The 23,767-nt window shown below is 34.9% G+C and overlaps 1 protein-coding gene across 2 annotated transcripts in view; it reads right to left on the bottom strand.

The window, feature by feature from the left end:
- Positions 1–23,767, bottom strand: part of VPS50 (VPS50 subunit of EARP/GARPII complex) — a 120,932-nt gene that overhangs the window by 15,795 nt on the left and 81,370 nt on the right. Inside the window, exons 21-23 of one of the 2 annotated variants that reach the window (XM_063098872.1) lie at positions 13,150–13,271; positions 9,878–9,988; positions 5,758–5,834 (exon numbers count right to left, since the gene is read on the bottom strand). In XM_063098872.1, the coding sequence (XP_062954942.1) occupies positions 9,911–9,988; positions 13,150–13,271 (200 nt within the window). In that variant the 3' untranslated portion in view covers positions 5,758–5,834; positions 9,878–9,910. Of the gene's footprint in view, positions 1–5,753; positions 5,835–9,877; positions 9,989–13,149; positions 13,272–23,767 lie in introns of those variants that run through there. The other variant, XM_063098871.1, reaches the window with a different exon arrangement.

The following is a 23,767-nucleotide window of genomic DNA, read 5'->3' as shown; positions in this document are numbered from 1 at the left end:
GATCTGCAGCATCCTACATGGCTGATCGTGAAAAACTTTCTTGACTTAGTTTCCAGAACACCACATCGTCCTGGTTTTTCTCCTATTTCACTGGCCACTTGTTAGTCTCCTTTGCTACTTTGTCCTCCTCTCCCTGACCTTTAAACACTAGAATGCCCTCACTACATGATTTCGGTCTAATACCTACATGATTTCATCCAGACCCAGTTTTAAATCCCATCCACATGCCAATAACAAAATTTACATACCTTGTCCTGACCTCTCTCTAACCTTCAGTGCATTTAATATCTGAAACTGCTCAAGGTGTCCTCCTCAAATGGGTCCCTCCTAAAAGTCTTCTCTATCTCCAGTAATGGTACCTCCATTCTCTAGAAGTTGGGTGTCACCCTTCACTCCTCTCAGTTCTATACCCCACCTTCTAATACATCGACACATCTTGATAGGTCTACATTCAAAACAGATCCAGAATCTGACCATATCTCACTACTTCTTCCACTAACATCTCAGTATAAGCCACCTCATCCTTCTCCTAAACTATTATACATAGCAGCCAAAATAATTATCTTTTAAATAATTAAGCCAGATCATGTTAACTCTTCTGCTTGAAGCTCTTCAGTGGCTTCTCATTTTCCTCAGAGTAAAAGCCTTACATAATCCAAGCCTTGGCTACTTCTCCGGTTTCATCTATCAATGATACTCTTCCTTACTCCATTCCAGTTACACTGGCCTCTTTGCTACTCCTGAGGCTCCCACCTCTGGGCCTCTGCATTTCCTATTCCTTCAACATAAAATTCTCTCTCCCTACTAGAAAATAAGCACCACATGGGTAGGGAGTTTTCTCTGGTTGCCCCCACCCCCACCCCAATAATTGTATCCCTGACTCCCAGAATGGTGCCTGGCATCATATATAAAGTGTTTGATAAACAGGCACTCAATAAATGTTTGTTAAATAAATGACTTCTCATCCAGGTATCTCACTCCTCTATTTCCTTCAGAGATCCGTTTCAATGTTACCTTCTTAGAGGGATCTTCTCTGATTACCCAAATAAAATTGTACCCTTTCTGCTATGGGTTAAATTGTGTCCCCCAAAGGTTCATGTATTAATCTTCAGTGTTAACAGTGGGAAATCCTATTACGGTAACTGAAAGATGGGACCCTTAAGATGTGATAAGACTGTGAGGACTGTACTCTTATGAATGGATTGATACATTCATGAAGAAATGGATGTGATTCTGATGGCTTTAAAAGGAGAGCAAGTGAGGAGATTAGTTTCTCTCCAGCTCAAGCCATTTGCCATGTGACACTCTGCATTGTTCAGAAGAGTTACCACCCACCAACTAGGCCTTCATCAGATGTGTTCCCTGGACTCTGGACTTCCCAGCCTCTGAAACTGTAAGGAATAAATTTTCTTTCTTTATAAATTACCCAGTTTCAAGTATTTTATTATAAACAACAAAGATGGACTAACACATTTTCTTTCTTCTTTCTATCCTTCTTACCTGGTTCTTCATAGCTCTCAACACAATCTGACATTAAATTAGATATTCATTTATTCCTTATCTGCCTCCTCCCACTGAAGTGACCATCAGAGGTACCTAGGCATGTAACATGTATTTGTTGAACAAATTAATAATAAAGACCACCCAACTATCTTGTATCCACTGTCCTGCACCCTCATCACATAGCTCCTTGCCTTCTGTCTACTTCCAGCATCTTTTATAGCACTCTGTATTTTCCTCTTAGTTCAGAGTTGTAAATATCTATCTCATAACAAGTCAAAGAATGATGAGGATACCTGAAATTCTGAAGCATTAACAACTAATAAAGGAATTGGGAGAAGAGATGGCTCACTTGGGCAAAATGGCTAAACTAGCCTAAGTGGTCCCAATAGGATAGAAATAGCAATACCAGAAAACAGTTCCAGAGAGGCAGATTTTGCTACATCCTAACAAAGCACATTCTATCAGGCAGACTGTAAGGCAGGAAGGGCTGCTTTGGGTGGTTATAAGTTCCCTAACGCTGGAGAAGTTCAAGCGAAGCATACCTAGTAGTTACTAGTTATGTATAAATACTGGACAGGTTAAATGAGCACGGATAAGCTTCCTTCTATGGTTTTATGATTAGAAATCTGGAGTATTATACTCTAATAGTATAACAATACCTAAGCATCAAACACTCCTGTTTTAAAGATATTTTATAATTAAATCTAAAATGAACTTCCTGACAATATTGTACAATCTCAGACTTAAAATATCTCAAGGGTCACCAGAAATATCACACACTTACAATAACAGTTACTTTCGAATTTCCTTCTTTTATAATATCACCATATATACAACATTTTTTAAAACTAAAAGTTTCTTTGACTTTAGATACTAACTAGTTAATCTGGGCTAGAACAGGGAGGTGGTGTTAGAAGGGGATGAAAGGCAAGGAGAGAAAAAACATGGCCTGAGAGAAGTGCAGTCTATCTCTGTTATAACGGGAGGGACCAAAGCACTTTCCTACCTCCCTCGTACCTCCAACACAAGTGAGTTGAGTTCCCCTTTACAGAGTTCTTTCACAAAAAAACATTCTTTCAGAGATCTCTGAAACTGTTGCCCCTCCCCCCAAAAGGTTTTCATTAGGATGCCTTCCTTTGCTCCCGGTTAACACTGGAATTTTAGGCATAAAAATTATGGTAATCATCTGCTTAAAGGCTAAAAGTTCTGTGTTTACACTTAGGGAAATATGCTTGAAGACAGCAAGAGAGCCACAAAAATGTCAAGCTGACTTAAATAAATGGTATGTACTTATTGCACACTTAAATGGAAATGCTACTAAACTGGGTCAGTGTTACAGTTTACACCAGTATAATAATTAAAGGATATAACCCGTTAAAGACTTTTAAAAATGCAACGTTAATCAATCTTTATTCTCACAGTGAAATTCACATTTCACTTTCTGCTACTAATTTACTACTAGAAAGACAATTCATACTTTCCTGTTCAAATTTATTACATTTTTATTATCAAAGAGAGAAACTTGACCAAAGGTCTTAAAGCAAACAATTTAGTTAGCATCATCAAATGGATAACTAAAAATTCAAATTTCTGGTCCCATTATCACCTCTACCAGTTTCTTTTCCTACTTTTCCTCTTTTACAGCTTTTATTAGACTTTTTTTGATGTGTCAAACAAATTTTCTCAGTTTACACTAAATTTATATGATAAATTATTTCAGGTGGCATTTTTAAGACCACAATGATTCCATTTTGCCTTTTACAGCTTAAAAATTATAGAATATATATGGAGAAAACAAAATTAGCAAAAAGAAGTGTTTGTGAAGATTTTAACTGACTTGGAAAAGCAATATAAGGAAAAATATTACTTCCACGTAGTTGTTTCCAGATTTATTAGGCTATAAGTTATTTTAATAGCCAAAGAATATATCGAATAGCAAGAAATCAATTAATGTTCTCTGCCAATGTAGAGGCAAATTAATGAAGTGAAGAAAATTAATATACCAGCGTAAAAAAAAAAAAAAAAAACCCTAAAATCAAGGTCTAATAAATGACAAATACATTTTCTAACATAATAAAACAATGCTCATCAGTATGAGTAATAGTTCAACACATAAAAAACATGGAAAACTAATGGAAAAATTCAGGAAAACTACTGTATTGCATGGAGTGTTATCCTCCAGAAGAATAAGGACACTACAGAAACCTTGTCAATGGGCAGTGCTCCTTACATAGTGAAGGAGGAATGACTGCTTACATGGTCTTCTCATCCAACATGCATCTTTTGATTTCAAAAATGGAAGGAGAGTTATTTAAAGAAAAGATATCTGTAAAAGATAAGGTGCCATAGAAAAAGAAACAGACATATCTACCTATTTATTTATTGGCGGAGGGAAAGTGTAGTTGGTTTTTTAAAAATATATCTCCAAATTTGACAACTATACCAGTTCAGGAAAAAAACTTATCTAATGATAACAGAAGTCAGACAGATGACACAGATACATTGTTATCAAGTAGATGAGTGGCACTCTGTCTCAAAGAATAGCTACTTTGGTCCCACTGTTCAGCTGGTCATGCTATTTCATTATGCATCATGTGGCAAAACCTGAAGCATAAATCCACACCCTAAGGGTCAAATCTGGAACTGTGGTTTTACAATCTTAAGCTAGAAAGGTAGCAGAGATGACAGAGAAATGCCAGGTGAATGACTCTAGTGGTGAATTTTGGTCCATCAATCTTGAGGTTTTCAGACAAAAACAAGAAAAACTTCAGGTGTGGGCTTAGATCTGGAGAACAAGATCTGATAGCACAGGCTATGCTAATCATCAAACAAGGAGAATCAAAATCAAAACACAGAAAACTGCCAATGGTGTTGAGAGTCATTGGATTTTACAAAACAAAGACTTAAAAAAAAAAAAAAAGGCTGGGTCAAACAAGGAACTTTGACTACGAAAATGGATATCAAAGCCAAGAAAACAAGCCAGGTTGAGACATGAAACGTGAAACCCAGGAACTGGAGTTTATTCTTCCACTATATGAACATTTATTGAAGAAATGCTATGTGCCAAGGTAAGTGCTATGAATATTTTTTTTTTTAATGATGTGCTGGGGGAAAAAATTTACAAATGATATGGGAGATGGACACCCAAACTTCGCTCCCCCGAGATATCAGCACATGCCTCTCTCACTTTATTCCCATCTCTGCTCAAAGATCACTGTCCTATCACTATTTGCTTCATTTTTTCTTATCACTTATCAGTATCTGACCCTGCACTACATATTTGTTTACTTGTCTTTCTGCTCCAATAAGATACAAGTTCCAAGAAGACAGTAATTATCTCTTCCATGCATTGATGAATTCTCAGCTGTAACAATGCCTGGCATGTAACAATTATTTCATTATTTCTTAAAAGAATGAATGATTACATTGCTTTAAAAAAACTTCAATAACACAAGTATGTACATAATATAGAGCTTAAGAAAGAAGATGAAAATGATTGCTTGCTTGGGGTAGGTTGAAGGAATAAAGAAAAATTCAGAGAAGCCTGACATTAATGTAGATGAAGAGAAATGTTCTGAACAACATAAATTTCTGGCTATAGTGACCAACCACAAGAAAAACTTTTTCTCATTTTAAATGCTTGTGTTAGCTTAAACACTACAGAGGGCCAGTCCTGTACTGCTACTAACCTTAATGCAAGGACCGTGATCCCCTACTACATAGGAAACTAAATCCAAACTCTCCTTGAATCTCAAGGATATTTATAAAGTGGTCCCAAACACTCTCTGCAACATAACTTTTTAGCATATACTGGAGCCCCAATCACAAAGATGTGCCTAATTTTGAGGCAGGCCTGCTCTTACCACAGGGCCCTTGCTCAGCCTCTGTACCTTAATATGAATAGTTTTATTTCTTCTCTTTCCCACTAACCCCATGCCTGTTCTTCAAAATCTAGCACAAGTCTCACTTCCTCTTTAGTCATTCTCTGACATCAATTTTTTACATAAACCTTTCTTCTCTTTGAACTTGTGCTGGACATATAGCCAATATCATATTCTTTCAAGTATACTAGTTTCTTGTCTCTGATCAAACTATAAGCAACCTCCATTTTATTTCATACATGCACTTAATATAATACTAAGGACTCAGGCATTCGATATACATATAGACACACATTTATATGCAGCTGATTTAATGGCTAATTTCTACTTCACATAACCCAAAGGAATTAGTTCCAATTCATTACTTACCAGGTCAATAAGGCTTTCTTGTATTCTGTTTAGAGTTGTTCTTAGTCTACTACTACTAAGGCCAAGCCCTGTTGATTCCAACTGAAAAAGAAAAAAGGCACGTTATACATAGCTCTGGAGATAACCTTCCAAATATTACATCTTCAAATTAACCAAATTATTTAATGAGTTTTAACTCAGATACTTAGCCTTCAGAGGATTTCCAAATTGTGTTAAAAAATTCTAACACATCAAGCAAAGAACTCAAACATTAGCTCTTAAGGGAACAACAGAACCATTTATCTGCGTGCATTTACAGGTTACAATAACATCTATCAGCTTTGTGAATTATCAGGAGATAATTCCCTACAACTTATTATTTTTAGTTATAAAACTTGAGATTTTAGATAATTAAAAATAGTATACTCTGGGCCGAGCCCGTGGCGCACTTGGTAGAGTGCTGCGCTGGGAGCGCGGCGACGCTCCCGCCGCGGGTTCGGATCCTATATAGGACTGACCGGTGCACTCACTGGCTGAGTGCCGGTCACGAAAAAAAAAAAAAAAAAATAGTATACTCTGTTGTATTTAAGGTATACATGTCATGTTTATGTAGAAGCACAGTTATATATAGTGCTGCTATTCAGTTTTCCTTCACAAGTTAGAGACAGCCTAAATCTTCATTCAAAAATCAGTGAAATTTTCTATTAGGCTTAGTAAACATTTCACAGTATAATCTGTTCACTACAACAAAACCAAAGCATTTATAAAAACCTTCACACAAGAGCATAAATGGCAAGGGTGAATTGACTGTTAAGACATGAAAAGACAGTTAGCTAGTTTCTTGTGTGATGATTCAATTGATGAAAATAAATTTAATTTAGAGGTAATAATACGTACATAGGCATTTGGAAAAATGTTAAAATGTTCTGTATGAACCAATAAATTTAAAATATTATTAATATTAAACTATAAAACATATAGTCCCATTAATATATTCACAGAAATTATGTTCATATGACTATATGTGTACACACACACACACACACACACACACACACGCACACATATTTATTGTTCCTCTTCCTCTCCCATCTGATACAAGAAAGAGAAATGATTTACACCACATATGTCAGAAAGCATCAAGCTAAAATAGCTATGATGACATTGTGTACTAAAACATGAACTAGTTTTATATGCTAATTTTATAATACATTTTATTTTCTCTTTTTGGTATCTTTTGTTTTCATATCGTTCAATTCAAAGTTATTTTCTAATTTCTCTTGCGATTTCTTCTTTGACTCAGTCATTATTTAGAAGTATGTTGTTTAATTTCCAAATATGAGGGGTTCTCTATCTTAGTTATTGATTTCTAATTTAATTACATTGCCATCAGATAATATACTCCACATTATTACAATCTTTTGAATTTATTAGGACATGTTTAATGGCCCACAATATGGATAAATGTACCATGAGCATTTGAAAAGAATATATACCCTGCCACTTTTGGGTATGTTGTTCCATATATATCAATTAACTCAACATGGTTGATAGTGTTGTTCAAATCTTCTGCGTATTTGCTGATTTTTTGTCTACTTGTTCCAGCAGTTATTGTCTGGTGTTAAAATCTCCAGCTGATTGCATTTTCTCTTTTTACCTTTAATTCTGTCAATTACTGTTTCATCTATTTTGAAGCTCTGTTATTAAGCACATAAATATTTATGATCATTATGTTTTCATTGAATTGACCCTTGTATCATTATGAAGTGTCCCTCTATCTCTGGTAATACGTTTTATTTTCAAATTTATTTTATCTCTGATATGAATATAGCCACTGCAGCCTTCTTATGTTTAACGTTTACATGGCCTTTTTTTTTTTTTTTCCATTCATTTGCTTTCCACCTATGGGTTTTTAATATTAAAGTGTGTATTTTGTTTTTAGGTGTGGGTTTGATTCTAACAATCTCTGCCTGTTAATTTGAGTGTTGGTCCATTAACATTTAAGATAATGATTGGTTGGATTTGCATCTACCATTTTCTGTTATCTCTTTTTTTGTTCCTTTGTTCCTCCTTTCCTGCCTTTTGCAATTATATTTTCAGAATTCTACTTTAACTCTTTAGCCAACAGGAAAATTAAAGTTCTCTGCATTTTTTTTCATGGTTGTCCTATGGATTACAATATCCATCCTTGGCTTTTCACAGTCCATGTACTGTTATGTACTGCCTTACATAATATACAGAAATATTGCAACCATATAGGTCCATATACTCCCACCTACCTTGTTATATTTGTTATACATAATACATCTACATATATTATGAACTCCAAAAAACAATTTTATGATTTCAGTTTTAAACAGCTATCTGGTTTATAAAGAAATTAAGAATAAAATAAAAATATCTTTTGCATTTCCCCAAGAAGACTCTATTACCAATTCTTTGCATTCTTTCCTAAGGATGCATGTTTTCATCTGGTATTGTTTCCCTTCAGTCTAAACAACTTCCTTTAGAATTTCTTATATTGTAAGTCTGTTGTAACAAATTCTCTTAGTTTTTCTGTTTATCTAAATCTGTGTTAATTTCACTTCCATTCTTGAATGGTGTTCTTTGTAGATAGACAGTTTTTTTTTCTTTCAGTACCTTAAAGGCATTGCTTAAATCTCCTCTAGCCTCCAGTTTCTTATGAGAAGTCAGTTGTTAATGAGATCATTGCTTCCTTTTAGATATTAAGTCTATCGTGGTTTTCAAGAAACAGTTTCACTATGATGTAACCAGCTTCTTCTGCTTGCTTCTTCTGCTTGCTGTTTGTTTAGCATCTTGTATCTTATTTGTGCTTATTCTGCTTGCTGTTTGTTTAGCATCCTGTATCTGCAAATTATTGGCCAATATTTCTTCAAATATGTTTTTCTGCCCCATTCTCTCTCTCTCTCTTCTTTTCCAATTAGTATTCCAACTACATGTATGATTTTTACATTTATTTTTTTATTGAAGCATAATTGATAATACATACTTGTGGGGTATAGAGTTGACTATCAATACTTGTATACAATGTGATGATCAAATCAGGATAATTAGCATATTCATCACTGCAATAATCATTCTTTGTGTCCACTAACCAATTTCTCATAGATTTTCATGTGCTATAAACTAACATGTCCGTAAGACTCTGATCATTTTTGTTTTCTAATCTTTGTTCTCTATACTCGTTCACTTTCAATAATTTCTATTCAAGTTCACATATTCTTTTTTCTGTCATGTCCATTTGGCTATTAAATACATTCAGTAATTTTTTTTCATTTTCTGAAATTGTGCTTTTCAGTTCTAAGATTTCCCTTTATTTATTACTGTTGCTACTAGAATTTCCTATTTCTCTATTGAGATGTCCATGCATTTAAAATATGTTTTGTTTTACTCCACTGAAGATAGTTATAATAACCCATTTAAAATCCTTATCCCTGAGTTCCAGTATCTTGGAGTCTGACTAGGTTGATTTTCTTTTTACATAAGGATGCATTCTACTTTTTTGGTTCTATGTATGTTGGGTAAAGTTGGATTGCACCATCAGTTTGATTCTGGAGATTCTGGACTCTGTTACCTTTCTCCCACAGATAGTTTCCTTTGTTTTCAGTACGTAATTTTCTTGGCTGGGCTTAAACTATTAACTCTCTTGTGCAGCAGCTTTGGTTTCTGGTCAAATCTTCTTTCTTTGACTGAGCTGTAGTTAGTCTGTTCCACATAAACGTAACTCCTGGGTTGGTCAGAGATATAGGTAGACTGAATTTGAGGATCCCCTCTCTGGCTCTTTCCCTTCTGAGCTTCCTTCACTCTTTTCAGTGTCACTGGTTTCCTAGCTCCACTTTTCTGGTTCCCCAGTCCATAAGAACTGCAAGTTTTCTAGTATTTGCCTCTAATTGTGTGCTGTGTGGACTGCACTTAGCCCTGGGCTAAAAAGCCATGGGAATGCGATTTATTTTTATAGTTCCTTTTGCCCCCACCTGCAGACTAGCATGAACTCCCTACCAAAGTCTATCTGCTTCTTCTGTTTACTCTCCAGTATCTCCAAATAGTTGCCTTGGTATAACATTCAGGTTTTATAGTTGCATTCTGCAGGAAGTGCCATCCAGTAAGGTCTTACTCTGTCATACCTGGAAGTGGAAGTTAATTCATTTCTTAAAAGTTTAGTTATCAGGGGCTGGCCAGTTAGCTCGGTTGTTTAGAGTATGGTGCTGATAACACCAAGGTCCAGGGCTCAATACCTATACCAGCCAGCCACCAAAAAAAAAAAAAAAAAGTTTAGATAGCAAATCACAAACTCTCTACAAAGAAACAGTTTAATTAATGAAAAGGAACCTTAAGTGAGGCTTACAAACCATTGCCAAGTAAGAACCCTCATAAGATCTATTCGGATAACAAATAATCTGAACATCGATCCACGTGCCTCAGTATTTACTATGTGCTTACTACTGTTACGGTAAGCCACAGAACGGTCTTCACAAGGGAATTGAATAAAAAGACTAAGGAAAACATAACTCGAGGTAAACAATGGAACGTTGGGAGCAAGGCAAGATAAAGCAATACTATGAGTAGCATTATTAAAATAGAATCTAATATTAGACATAGAATAGAGCATGATGTAGTAGGTTATAATCAGTTTAGTGAAGAACAGGGGCTTCTGAAGAAATCAGTATCAACAAAAGGAATCCTTTAAACTAATGTACACACTGTGCCCTCCAGTCAAAGACTTTCTAGAAGCCAGAACCCCTGGGAAAAAGATGCCTATTCTTCCATAAGAAGTACCCATCTAAATTCACTCGCACAAGTCCCCTTCTTCTGAGAGAGAAGCAGGTGCAACCGCATACCCTGTTCTTCCCAGTGTACCCATTATCTGATTCCCCCTCCCCTCCTAAGACTCAACAGCTAACCGGGTAATTGAGAGTATTTATTTATTTATTTTTATAAATATGGGAACTTTTAGGATTTCTAATAGGCTTGAAAAGCTTATTCTTTTAAGCAATTAAAACCTACCTCTTCACTCTTACATGCATGCATATACTTATTTGAGCTATTTATGCAGTGTCTTGTTCCAAAACAGAAATAAAGTAACTAATTAAGAAGAATATAACCTTGCAAGGTAACAAAACAAAAGAAAAACTTTAAATGTATACAAAAATAAAGCAGAAAAAAAAATAAGGGTAGAAAAGTAAGATGGAGTATTTATTTGTACAAATATGTACAGAAAACCCTTTCATAGAGATTAAAGTCTTTTGCTTTGTTTCTTCAGTTTTGCAGAATCAAAAATAGTAGGGTCTGAATTATAAGTTATTCGATTTAAAAATGTGTATATTTTCAATATTCATATTGTAGCTAAAACCTAGTATTACTAAATATAATCTAATAATAGAAAAAGTTTATCATAAAAAGTGCAAGTAAGAGGAATAGGAAATGCTATATTTACTCATACGTACTCATATGCACATTTTATATTGGTTCACATAATAAAAATTATTTCTAATACAACATATGGGCAGACACCTACAACATATGGGTAACCTACAACATAAACGTTAAAGATAGAAACTCTTATAACTAACAGGCTAATTGTTTCAATATAATTAAATAGCTCTTACTGAGTCGTACAGAATTAAAAATGATTTTAATATAAAATATCACATTAATATGTCTTTAAAACATAACAGATCTTAAATAAAATATGCAACATATTTTACAATAAGCACCTAACTATATTTTGCTAACTTTCTCAGGTTTTAGTGAGCCCACTGTAAACAAATTTGTGCCAATCTATAATCAACTGGAAAGTCATGCCCCAAACTATTTAGTTCCTAAAGTTTCAGAAGGACTCTATTTTAACACATCTTATCAGTAATGTGGTCCAGAATGATAGTCACTAGTCACACTTATATTTACATGTATTTATATATTCACATTTTAAAATAATTTAATTAAAATTAGACACAATTAAGAATTCAGTTTCTAAGTCACATTAGTCACACTTCCAGTGCTGAAAAGCCACATGTGGCTTGTGACTACCATACTGGGCAGTGCAGATGTAGAACATTTCCATTATTTCAAAATCTCTTGGATAGCACTAATCTAGAGGTATGGCCCAGAAGCCAGAATAAGACTGATCTGGAAGACTGAAAGATTCCAATTAGCTAAAACTCTAGAATGTCTTTCTCCATTAATATTTATTTAGTGAGCTGCTACATTAACAGCAATGAATTAGTACATATCTTACAGTAATGTAAATTCTGTAGCAACATGTTGTATCTCATTATATTAGCATTCTTCCTAGGAAGTATTTTTCAGAATTAAGAACATAGGAAATTCAGATCCTATAAGATCATGTCTTTGATATACTTGTGATCACAGCAAGGATATGAGTATCCATTTAATGAATATAGTTACACATTAAAATTTACACTTTTTGACCTTGAGAGAATTATATTAAGTGAAACAAGTCAGGCACAGAAAGAGAAATACCACATGTTCTCACTTATTGGTGGGAGCTAAAAATTAATATATAAATTCACACACACACACACACACACACACAAACCGGGGGGGGGGGGGGAGAAGATATAACAACCACAATTATTTGAAGTTGATACGACAAGCAAACAGAAAGGACATTGTTGGGGGGGAGGGAGAAGGGAGGGAGGTTTTGGTGATGGGTAGCAATAATCAGCCACAATGTATATCGACAAAATAAAAAAAAAAAAAAAAAAAAAAAATTTACACTTTTTGAGAAGGTATAAAATATAGTGTAAGAAAAGTTAGTATGATATATTCACAGGACCCAGCAGTATGCTTTTACACAGAAAACTGCCAAACATCCAGGCAAACTACATAATAATTTCCAAATATCAGATAAGTTACCTGACTAAAAGTAGAAAAAGATAAACTAAATAAGAGCTTTGGAAATGCAAAAAGGAGACACAGGAAACATTAATTCTGTGGCAAGCAGATAGTTCCATTCAAAGATTTTCAGTTATTTTAATAAATATTTGTCATCTTCTGAATGCAATAGTGACTACTAAGGTTTTTAGCCAATATTTAAAATGTCTCATTTACTGTGTAGTCATTATACACACAAGGCCACATTTAAGTAAAGAAATCTGCACATTTTTCATTGCCAAAATATGTCAAGGTTAGAAACAGATGTTTCATTTTTTTCTGCCAAAAATTTGAACATACAATATATTTATCATATCAAACCTCAAAATTTACATATAAGTAAGGCAATTAAGCAGACAGAAAGCAGATATCAATAATTGGATGGATAATTCTGAAAATGTTATTTGTGTATCTTATACACAGAAAATGAAAAACTACTTCACATTTTTAAAACATAATGAATTTTAAAAGAAACAGATTTTCCCTCCACAGGTCGACTTACTGAATCATTCCGACCAAAAAACGTATATATTGCATACAGGTAATAATCAAACAGCTGAGACATGAAATGGATGACATCAAAGGCAATTGGTTTAAGAATGTTCATCATCTGCATATATTTACCTGAAAAAAAGAATTTCAAAAATCAAGCAGAACGAATTTTAAATCTGTTAGTCTATAATTATAAAAAGACAATAAAAATACTATACTAAAATATTTAAATAAAATGAAATACTGCAGTCTTCAGTCACATTAGCCATGTTTCAAGAATTCAGTAGTCACACATGGCTAGTGGCTACTGTATTGAACAGCACAGATTACACACAGCTCCACCAGCTCGGAAAGTTCTATTGGGCAACTCTGATATAAATAGTACCTACTATGATGTTATCCTATTATGATATTTTACTGTTTGTCATATTTTTATGAAAGTACTACACTCTTCTACAAGTGACACTGTACAAACATGAAACATAGTTAATGGTTTCTAGGAGATTTCATTTAAAATAATCTTTCCAAAAATGTTTAAGTGTAATAAAGTAAAATATAACATACCTGAGAAAAAGCGTTTTTTCATAAGCTTATACGCACTAGCAAAAGTAAAAAAGCAAGAGGAAAAGGACACATGGTAGATATTGTCCCTTCCCTGAATCCTAGCCCTGTGAAATCTTGTGTCAGAGGCCAAGAACATTTCTTTATCACTACATCACTCAAAAGCTCAATACTCTCAAAGTGCCAAAAACATATCCTCCTCATTCCTTCCTTTGGGAGATGCCAATATTCCATTCTCTTTCCTCTCAACATATGATCAGAGAGAGTCATAGAAAAAAATTTAAAAACCAAAATTCACAAACTTGCTAATATAATGTATTTGAAGGACACATGACAGACAGGCTGAATCAAATATCAAGTAACAACTACAAGTACCTAATTCTGTTTCTTTTTTATGAGAAATAATAGAGAAAGAAGAATATCTATTAAAAATGCTCTACATCATCTTCTGTTGAAGATGTTAAGAAAGGCCATTTGCTTAATTTCCAAATGAGCAAATAATTCAGGTATTGGATCCACTTCAAGTTAACTGTTATAAATTTTAAATTGGTACTACTGAAGACACCACAGCTCAAGAGAAAACACATTAACTGAAGTAGGAGAAATGATAAATTTACTCTAATGAAAATGTCTACAATCAAAACTATTTCTTCATCTAAAACTCAGTTCATCTGTCTGAGAGATGATTCTAAATAATAGTCAGATGGTCAGAAAGAGAAACAAACACAATTATATATCAAGAAAAAATAAAAAGCATTCAACTCTGATTCTATTCTTACTTCCCATTTAGTCTTTTGCTTCAGAATCATCTTTCACATTTATTTCCACACATTCAGACATTTTTTTAAAAAAATCACATTTGAAAAACATTTGAAAGATATGCTCCTAGAACATTCTGGATCATAATGCAGATATTTGTTCTACAAACATACGATTACTTAAGCTGCAATTAGTTAACACATAAAGTACTATGACACTGGGATAAAAAAATGAAAAAATATTATATTACATTACTTTAATCAGTAAAAGTAAAACAGAGATAAGTGGAAAAGTTAGAATGCAAATAACCAGGCTGATTTATATCTAGAATACAAAGCTCTTCTCCAATCCTAATAAGATTAACCATTGTGCTTATACTTGAGAAAGGATGTAACAATGGATTACTAATAGGCAAAGGCTATTTTAAATGGGTATTCAGAAGAAAAAAAACTCGGTGTTCCTCAACACTCTGAAATTTAAACATAATGATATACATTCATTCATCAAACACTTTTTGAAGGCTCACTGTGTACTTGGCCTTGTATTCAACCACAAGGAATTACACAGAGTCCCAGCTCTCGCACATTAAAAGGTCATATACATGGAAGTCAACAACAAATAAGCAGGCCTCCAGTATACTGCAGTGTATATGTGTGAGGACTCTGTCTTTCCAGTCCAAGAGGGCACAGCAGACCTTTGGAGGCCTGAGAAGACTTATGTATCCCCTTGGACCTAATGAATTAAAAGAAGTTTTACAATGAAATAGGCCAATAACTATAAAGAGAAGGAGGTGAGAAGGCAAGAGCATGTAGGTTTGATCACAAGAAAATGAGAAACCTCAAAACACTTCTAGACCAGGGGTTGGCAAACCTTTTCTGTAAAGGACCAAACAGTAGATGGTTTAGCCTTTAAGTGTCACACAGTCTCTCTGGCAACTATTCAGCTCTGCTGGCCTTTGTTTCAACTGCTCATCTCTGCCACTGTAGCACAAAAATAGCCACAGACAATGTGTAAACAAATAAGCATGATTGTACTCCAATAAAACTTTACTTATAAAAACAAGCAGCCAGCCTAATTTGGTCTGCAGGCTATAGTTTTCAACCCCTGCTCTAGAAATATTTTCAGATTTGTCTTCTCAAAACATTTGACATCTCAAAACAAAATTGTTCTAGATGACTGACAGTAGATAGGAGCAGGTTAATGGAAAAATGTAAGGAAACCATGAGAGTGCCACAAAGGAGGTGGACGCTCTTCAGTAGGACAATGACTACTTAGACTCAAGCAAGTGCAGCAGGAATGACAAATGGGGCTGAAAAAAGATGAAACTGCAAGTCCACATATGAGACAAACTCAACCAGTCCATATGCCTCCCCCACTACTATCCCCCTCTCTAGTAGTAAGTGCTATATGCTGTCAGAATTCACCTACAGACAAAAAAGAAAAGAAAAACCCTTAGAGTTCCTCTCCAAAAGAGATAAACAAACCAAACAACAACAAAAAATATTGAGCAAACTTAAAAAAATAATAGGAAAGCTAAGGCTTCTAGATTGGATATTGGCACCACAGATTAAAGTCTACCTCTTTCTCAGAATTTGAGGATCTGTCCCCATTAAGTAAAAGCTGACAGTAAATCCAATCAGCCCTGCCATATTATGCACAAAGTTCCCAGTCAGAATTTCTACTGAGGAAAAAGAGCCTGCTCAAACACAGCTTTAATTACTGAGAAGAAACCCAAAACAGCTACATAGACCCTCTATTTTAAATACGAATAATCAAAAATTACCAGGCACATGAGGAAAACTCAGAGTATGAAAGTAAAAAGAAAAGCTGACCCCAGAGGAAATAAAATAACTCAAGCTAAGGAAGAGAAATATAAGAATGCAAAACCCTATAACAGGAGAATATGAAAAAAACCAATATGGAAGAGCTCTTAAAGATTAAAACTATGATTTTAAAATAAAAAACTAAAGAAATGGGGAAAAAAGGAAGTCTACCAAGAGGTACAGCAAAAAAGACAAGAATATGAAAAACATTAGAGAAAATAAGAGACATAAAGGACCAATTTAAGAGACTAAACATTTGAGTAATGGAAAATTTTTAAGAAGAGAGAACAGAGAAAATAGAAAGAAATTATAAAATATTATTATCAGTCATAGCTGAGGAACACAGGAGCCTTTAGACTGAAGAGTCCACAAACTACTGCATGCACTTAATGAAAAAGAACTCACACCTAGATATATCAACATAGAATTTTAGAACATCATGGGGGGAAAAAAATAAAAGCTTTCAGAGAGAGAGAGAGAAACTCACCTACAATAGATTGACTAGAACACTAGAAGTTTCAAAGTTCCAAAGAAAATAATTTTTATTCTATAATTCTATTCACAGGTAAATTGTCATTCAAGTGAAAGAGCAGAATAAAGGCATTTTCAGACTGACATGAATTCCAAACATTTACCTCTCATCACCCTTTTCTGGGAAAAAACTAGAAGACAAACAGGAACAGACCAAGAAATTACCTCCACATGGCTGGCAGAGAGTAGTGGGCTGAGAGTCTCCTGCTTTTCATCGCAGGCTCTTTCTTACTACTTTGATGTGTTACTCTGAAATGTATTACTGTGATAAAAATATAAGCACATGGTTCTGAAGTTAGCCTGCCTAGTGTAAAAACTGGTCAGTAATTCAAGATGTAATTCAGATGCACTGTCCCCTCTCTCTCTTCCCTTCCAGTGTTCCCCACAGGAGGGTACAGTGAGAGAAGCACACACAGCATGCTTTGGGGACTCTAAGCAAGGTTTCTAATAGGACCCAGGTGACAAGAAAAGGCATCTCTTCCCAAATTATCAACTGCAAAAGGTTTCTATTCCTGCTTCCAAGCTATATCACAGCAAACCCTTGAACAACATGGGTTTGAACTGCAGGGGTCCACTTATACCCACATTTTTTTTTTCAATAAATGCACTGAAAAATGTTTGGTTAGGTATACCCCTAACCAGTTAAGTAGTCTACCTACCAGTACTTGACTACTATTTAAGTAATCAAATCTTAGATATTGCTATTAAGATAATTATAATACATGCAATAGGGAAAAGTACAGTTGGCCCTCCAAATCTGCAGGTTCTACGTCCACAAATCCAAGCAATCCGAGATGGAAAATAAACAAAAAATAAAAAATAACTATACAACAATAAAAAATAATACCAATAAAAAATAATAGAGTATAACAACTATTTACATAGCACTTACATTGTATTAGGCATCACAGGCAATCTAGAGATGTTTTAAAGTATATGGGAGGATGTTCCTAAGTTATATGCAAATACTCCCATCATTTCACATCAGGGACATGAGTACCAGAGGATTTTGGCATCTGTGGGGATCTTGGAACCAATCCCCTGGGGATACTGAGGTGCAACTGTAATTATAATTATGATTAATGCAACAGAGAGAAGTATGGGATGTTACATAAAGAGAACCTAACCTAATCTGGAAATGAGAAAAGGCTTCACAGGGGAAGCACTGTTTAAATTCTCTCATCCCAAATCTAGACCATGGGGAAAAGAAACAGAGGGACTGGCAGAAAAACCAAACATGCAGCACTGACAAGAACTAGAAACAGGAGAGTGAACAGGGAGCCTGCCTCAGCCACCTCATCAGTGGGAGACATAGAGAAGAGTGTTGTTACCACATGAATGGTGGCCTAGGGGAATTCAACATGACAGTCACACCTCCAGTGTAGAGGAGAGAATAAATACATGGGGTAAAGAGAAATGCTGGGAGTGTGAGGGGAAATTTCTCCCATTGTGGACTGTGACAAGAGAGGATAAGGAGTTTCTCCAATACTAAGAATTTTAAAAATTAAGGTTTGTCAGTTCAACGTATATTGGACATCTGCAAAGTGAAAAGCATTTGGCTCAGTGCTATATAAAAATGCCGCAAAATGGCTCAGATGCTCTTCTTGTCTGTAGGAGCTTACAGTCTGATGGGGCAAGAGCAAGAATAGAATCTAAGTTGGAACGATGTTCATTATTCTCACTACAGTGCACTAATTTGAGAAATCATCAATAGATATAAAGAGCACTATAATAACAGGCAAACTGTTAATGCTATAAATGAGGCATAAAGAAAAGGAATGAATAATTCAGCTTGGGCAATTTAGAAAAAGTATTGAATAATGAAATGAAGACTGGAGTAAAAAATTAACCTAAGTGCCTGGCTATCCGTTTTTATTCTGTAATTTGAATATTATCTTAGCTTCCAAAATCTCCAATATCATTTTCTTATGACATGTACTGAAGAATGGTGCTTCTTGGATTGTCCTCTCAAAACATAATGTCATATATGCAGCTAGCAACTCAAAAAATATTTTAAAACTGTTTAGAAACACAAATTCTTATAAACAGTAAAATACTAAGGTACTTCAAAAAATTCATGGAAAAACAGAACTAAAATATAATACAAATCTTTCCATGAACATTTTTTGAAGTACCCTCTATATAAATAATATAATAAATTACAATATTATACAGCATATTATTTTATTAATATAGTTATATGACAATATCATTAATGTTATAAACAGAAATATTGCAATATAATCTAAATTAAAGAGAATGATTATTTTCTTCCTGAAACATTACATATGAAAACATTAAGTCACTTAAAAGACTTTTAATTTAATCATAAAACAAGGTTTTAAAATTTTTAAATGAACAAAAATTGTATTGTGATACTTCTGTAAGATTGCACTTATAATTTCATTGAACTCAATAACTTGATCCAAATATCTGAAATAAAAATATTTTGAAAACAATTGGCACGATTATTTGCATTCATAAAAAAACAAAAGAAACTACCATTTGTATTACCTGTTATACAATCAAGAACTTCCCTGTATTTAAACACACATTGCTTTACATTTTAATTAGAAAAATATAGAAAGGAACTAATGGTTCTCAAAGTTTGGTCCCTGTATGACCAATGGCATAGATCATCATAAAGGACTGATAAAGCATAGCCCTTCTTCCTTCTTGACAGGCCCTCATCCCTTGGTTTTCGAGATGACCTCTTTACCTCCTAATTTTTCTCCTGCCTCTCTACCATTCACTCATGACCTCCTTTACAGGCTTCTCTTGCTGTCTGCCCCCCCTCCAATGTATCCACATCCACTGCTACTCCCTAGGTTTCTGACCCAGCTATCTCGTGTTTATATTCTTATGTGTTCTATGAAGGTGGAAGCATCCAAAATTGGATGACGCAATGTTGCTGAGAAACTGGGAAAAGAGATACTCTGACATTGTTGGTGAATAGGTAAACTTACAGACCTCTTTAGTAACCTTCATCGGTAAATTGGGACACCCACCAAAACTGAAAATGCGCACTCTTTGCTCCAGCCAGAGGAAGTATCTATAGGAATTTATCCTTCAGCTGTATTTGTATATAAACAAAGATATTTCTTCAAGAACATGTGCTGTGGCATTATTTGTAGTATCAAATGACTTGAAACAACTTAAAAGTTCAAAAATAGAGAACTTGTAAAATAGTGGTTCATCTATACAATAGGACCATGAAAAAGTATAAGATCTATACGTACTAAGATATGTAATATCTTAAGGTATTTTAAGTATAACCTTAAGACACTTGAAGTGAAAAAAGCCAGACGAAGGGCCGAGCCCGTGGTGCACTTGGGAGAGTGCAGCGCTGGGAGCGCAGCGACGCTCCTGCCACCGGTTCGGATCCTATATAGGAATGACCGGTGCACTCACTGGCTGAGTGCCAGTCACGAAAAAGACAAAAAAAAAAAAGAAAAAAGCCAGATGAAGAACAGTATATACAGTGGGATCCAATTTTTGAAACAAACAACAACAACAACAAAAACAGGGGTGAGGAGATAGACATATTAAATATACTTGTAAAAGCATACTAATATTTCCAAAAGAAAACAGGAGAAACCGTACTTTTCTCTGAGAAAGGAAACTTGGGGCTTTGTTTATACCTTGGGGTATTTTAACTTTTAACCATTTTCATGCATTATCTTTCAATTTAAAATACTCAATGATAAAATAATATTAATGTCCCACCAAGAAGAATGTGCCAATGAAGGATAAGGAGTAGATCTCTTCTCTCCCATTTCTGTGTTCTCTCCACCACACAAGCTGCAGCCCAGCCACACTATGCCTAAATATCCCTCAGATGTACACATTCTAGTTTCATTTTAAATCCTGATGCATGTGCCAATGTGTATTTTTTTCCAGCTACTAAAGTAATAATTTTGTGCTGTAGGGTCTGTAGTTGTTACAGTAGCATCGACTTGGGCAACCTATCTCATCTCCTTCCCCTAAGACCTGCCATATCTGCTCAAATGAGAGCTGCCTCCAGGAGGGAGAACCTTGAACACCAAGGCTTTTTTGGTAATGAGGTACATTCCCTAAAATTTCTCAGTCTCTGGAAAAGATCATCAAGCTAACAGGATTTTCCTTTTAAATGAGCAAGTGTTCTGATTAGTTCTTGGCACAAGTGGAAAGTCTCCCTGAGCCTTTCTAAAAGATTTAGGTACCCACCTGGGGCTAGGAGCCCCATTAACACTCTTTTGTTTAATCTCTCCTAATTATCTGCCAAGTAAATATGCCTTGAAAATGACATTTTGAATAAGCCTTTCATGTTCGAAATATTTTTCCCAAGAACTCAACAACTAGTTCCTTCAACTTCCCAGGCACCAAAATTAATATATCTTGTTTATACGAGTGTACTTCTCTCTTTGTAAGAAGAGGCATTACCTTTGCCAGTATGTTTGTATTGTATGTATGTATGTATGTATGTATGCATGTATGTATGTATTATTTATTTATTTATTTATTTACTTACTTACTTATTTATTTATTTGGCTGCTGGTTGGCATGGAGATCTGAACCCTTGACCTTGCTGTTACAAGGCTGCACTCTAACCAGCTGAGCTTCCTAGCTGGCCCCCAGCTTATAATTTTCAAGTACCTATGTGCAATAATAACAGGGGATAGAATAGTGCATTTACTACTTGGGGACCCCTGAGTAATTGGTTCCCTTAAAGTTCTATTTTATGAATATGTACAAAGTGAAGAAAAAGACATTCCAGGGAGAGAGAAATTGATAGGCATACAAGTCTACTGGGGAGAGGGCAGGAATATTAGCAGCACCTTATGCTGGCCCTAAATGAGAAGACATGAAAGATAAATTGTCATACTCAGCATTGTTTCCTAACTGCAACTCTAGTAAAAGATATAGGGAGAGGGTTGAAATTACAATGATCATAATCTCTTCACCAACTAAGGTTTTATTCAGGACTGTGCCTTGTTTTATAGGGCTGATAAGCCAAAGGACCATAAGAAAGCATCTTTTCTGTTTCTATAAATCCATTGTTAAAAAATAACGTCCACTACGTCAATCAGTAATCTTCTGAATTTAGCACTAAGAGCATATTTCTACCATTATTGTTAAGGGCAAGTATTATTTTCATAGATAATGAGAGTAGCAGAATACATTGTTTCTTCAATTTCTTTATGCCTACCAAGAAGGCATTTGATGTTGGCATTTAACTGAATGAAACGATATCTCCCCCTCCTCAATTTTGGTTTAGCCTTACATTTTATTTGATTTTATTTTAATGAATATAGGCCTTTTAGAGTAAAAAGTACCATGACTACCTCTAGTCCCTTTTGAACTGGGTAAGGTAAAAAATATAAACAACTACTTACGTTGCTTGTATTATTTTTCCCAATTATCCACTACCCCCATTTCCTGAAAGAGCATTATACATCCCTGTCTGCTTCCGTTGACTTGCAGTGCTTCCTTGGGCAGAAGCCTACTTCTCCCTCCCTTTGTCAAGCCTGACTTGCTTTGGCCAGTGACATGTCAGAGGAAGTCAAGGGTGCCACATCAGAGGAGAGGCTTTAAGAATCATAACATGGTTCGGTTCTTGCTCCCTTCCCCATGTTCCCAATCAGTGCTATTCTTTCAGCCTGCATCTTGGAATGAAGAGACAGGTGGAGCACAGCTACAGATGATCAGGAGCCAATGCACATCATGGGGGGAAAATAAATCTTCGTGACTGAAAACCACTGATATGTCAGGGTTGTTTTTTACTTCAACATAACCTAGCAAATGCTGAGTATATCAAACCGCATCTCGAGTAGTGTGTTCAGACATGGAAAACTTCTGAGTCTAGAAGACTAAGGAGGATGACGAGAATTCTGAATTTCTATCAGTAAGGACCAGACAAGGGAACTGAGCACATTGAGCCTGAAAAATGGATTGGGGGTTAAAGGGCAGGAAGAAAGGAAGGACAGGATATCTACCACCACACATCGGAAACGTGACCATATGGAAGAACAGGAGAAAAAAGGAGAGAGAGAGAGAGAGAAATTTCAGTTGGTTGTGGGGAAGAGATTTCTAGCAATGAGTTCAGTCTACGGTAGAATGAGTAGTCTTACTAAATAATGTGCTTCCAGTGACTGTGAGTCATGAAACAAAAGTTATATGGCCACTACATATTAGGAACATTATAGAAAGAAAACCTTAGTATACCAGATCACCCTTCTGATTCTAATTCTATAAATTCTAGAGAGTAACTCACAACACTATGTTCAATTAGCTCCCCTGGATAAAGAAGAAAAGCTAATTTCCCTGGCAATAATTAGCCACAGAATAGCTTTTTAGAATCTGTCATTTTTTCCATGCATCAAGAAAATTTTCTTTTCCTAGCAATTCCTTATTACTTTTCCATATTTGTTCTAAAGAAGGTAAGACTACTAAAAAACGTTTTGTACATTTTATCCTATTCGTTAATGAAATGTAGAGATTATCTTAAGAACAAAGACCATTTCATCAGGGCTAAGATTAGTCAAACTAGGCAACAGATGAATACCATCTCCATAAATAGAATATACAGATTTTTATAGACAACCACTAAAAGTCTTAATTGGTATAGATGACAACTAATGTGAGAAGATATCTCTTTAACTTATTTGTCAAATGTGCAGACCTATTCGTGGGATATAAAGCCTGAGAACATTATAAGATACTGAAATACTGACATTAAAAAATCCATACGATTCTCAAACATGAATATTTAAAATAGTATTCCTTCTGTTGTTTGCCTTCTACAAAATCAATAAAGGTCTTATCTGTAATAAGAACAACACTTTTATGATCTGAACATCTAGTTTATAAAACCCTTGTGTCTGAAAAAGCCAGAGAATCACTATTCATTCTGCCTATCTGACAGGAAGACTGTGAAGATCCATGAAACAATTAAGTAGAAAAATATTGTGTAAA

Source organism: Cynocephalus volans, chromosome 6 (assembly GCF_027409185.1).
Source record: "Cynocephalus volans isolate mCynVol1 chromosome 6, mCynVol1.pri, whole genome shotgun sequence".
NCBI lineage: Eukaryota > Metazoa > Chordata > Mammalia > Dermoptera > Cynocephalidae > Cynocephalus > Cynocephalus volans.
This window is presented reverse-complemented; position numbering and strand designations above follow the sequence as displayed.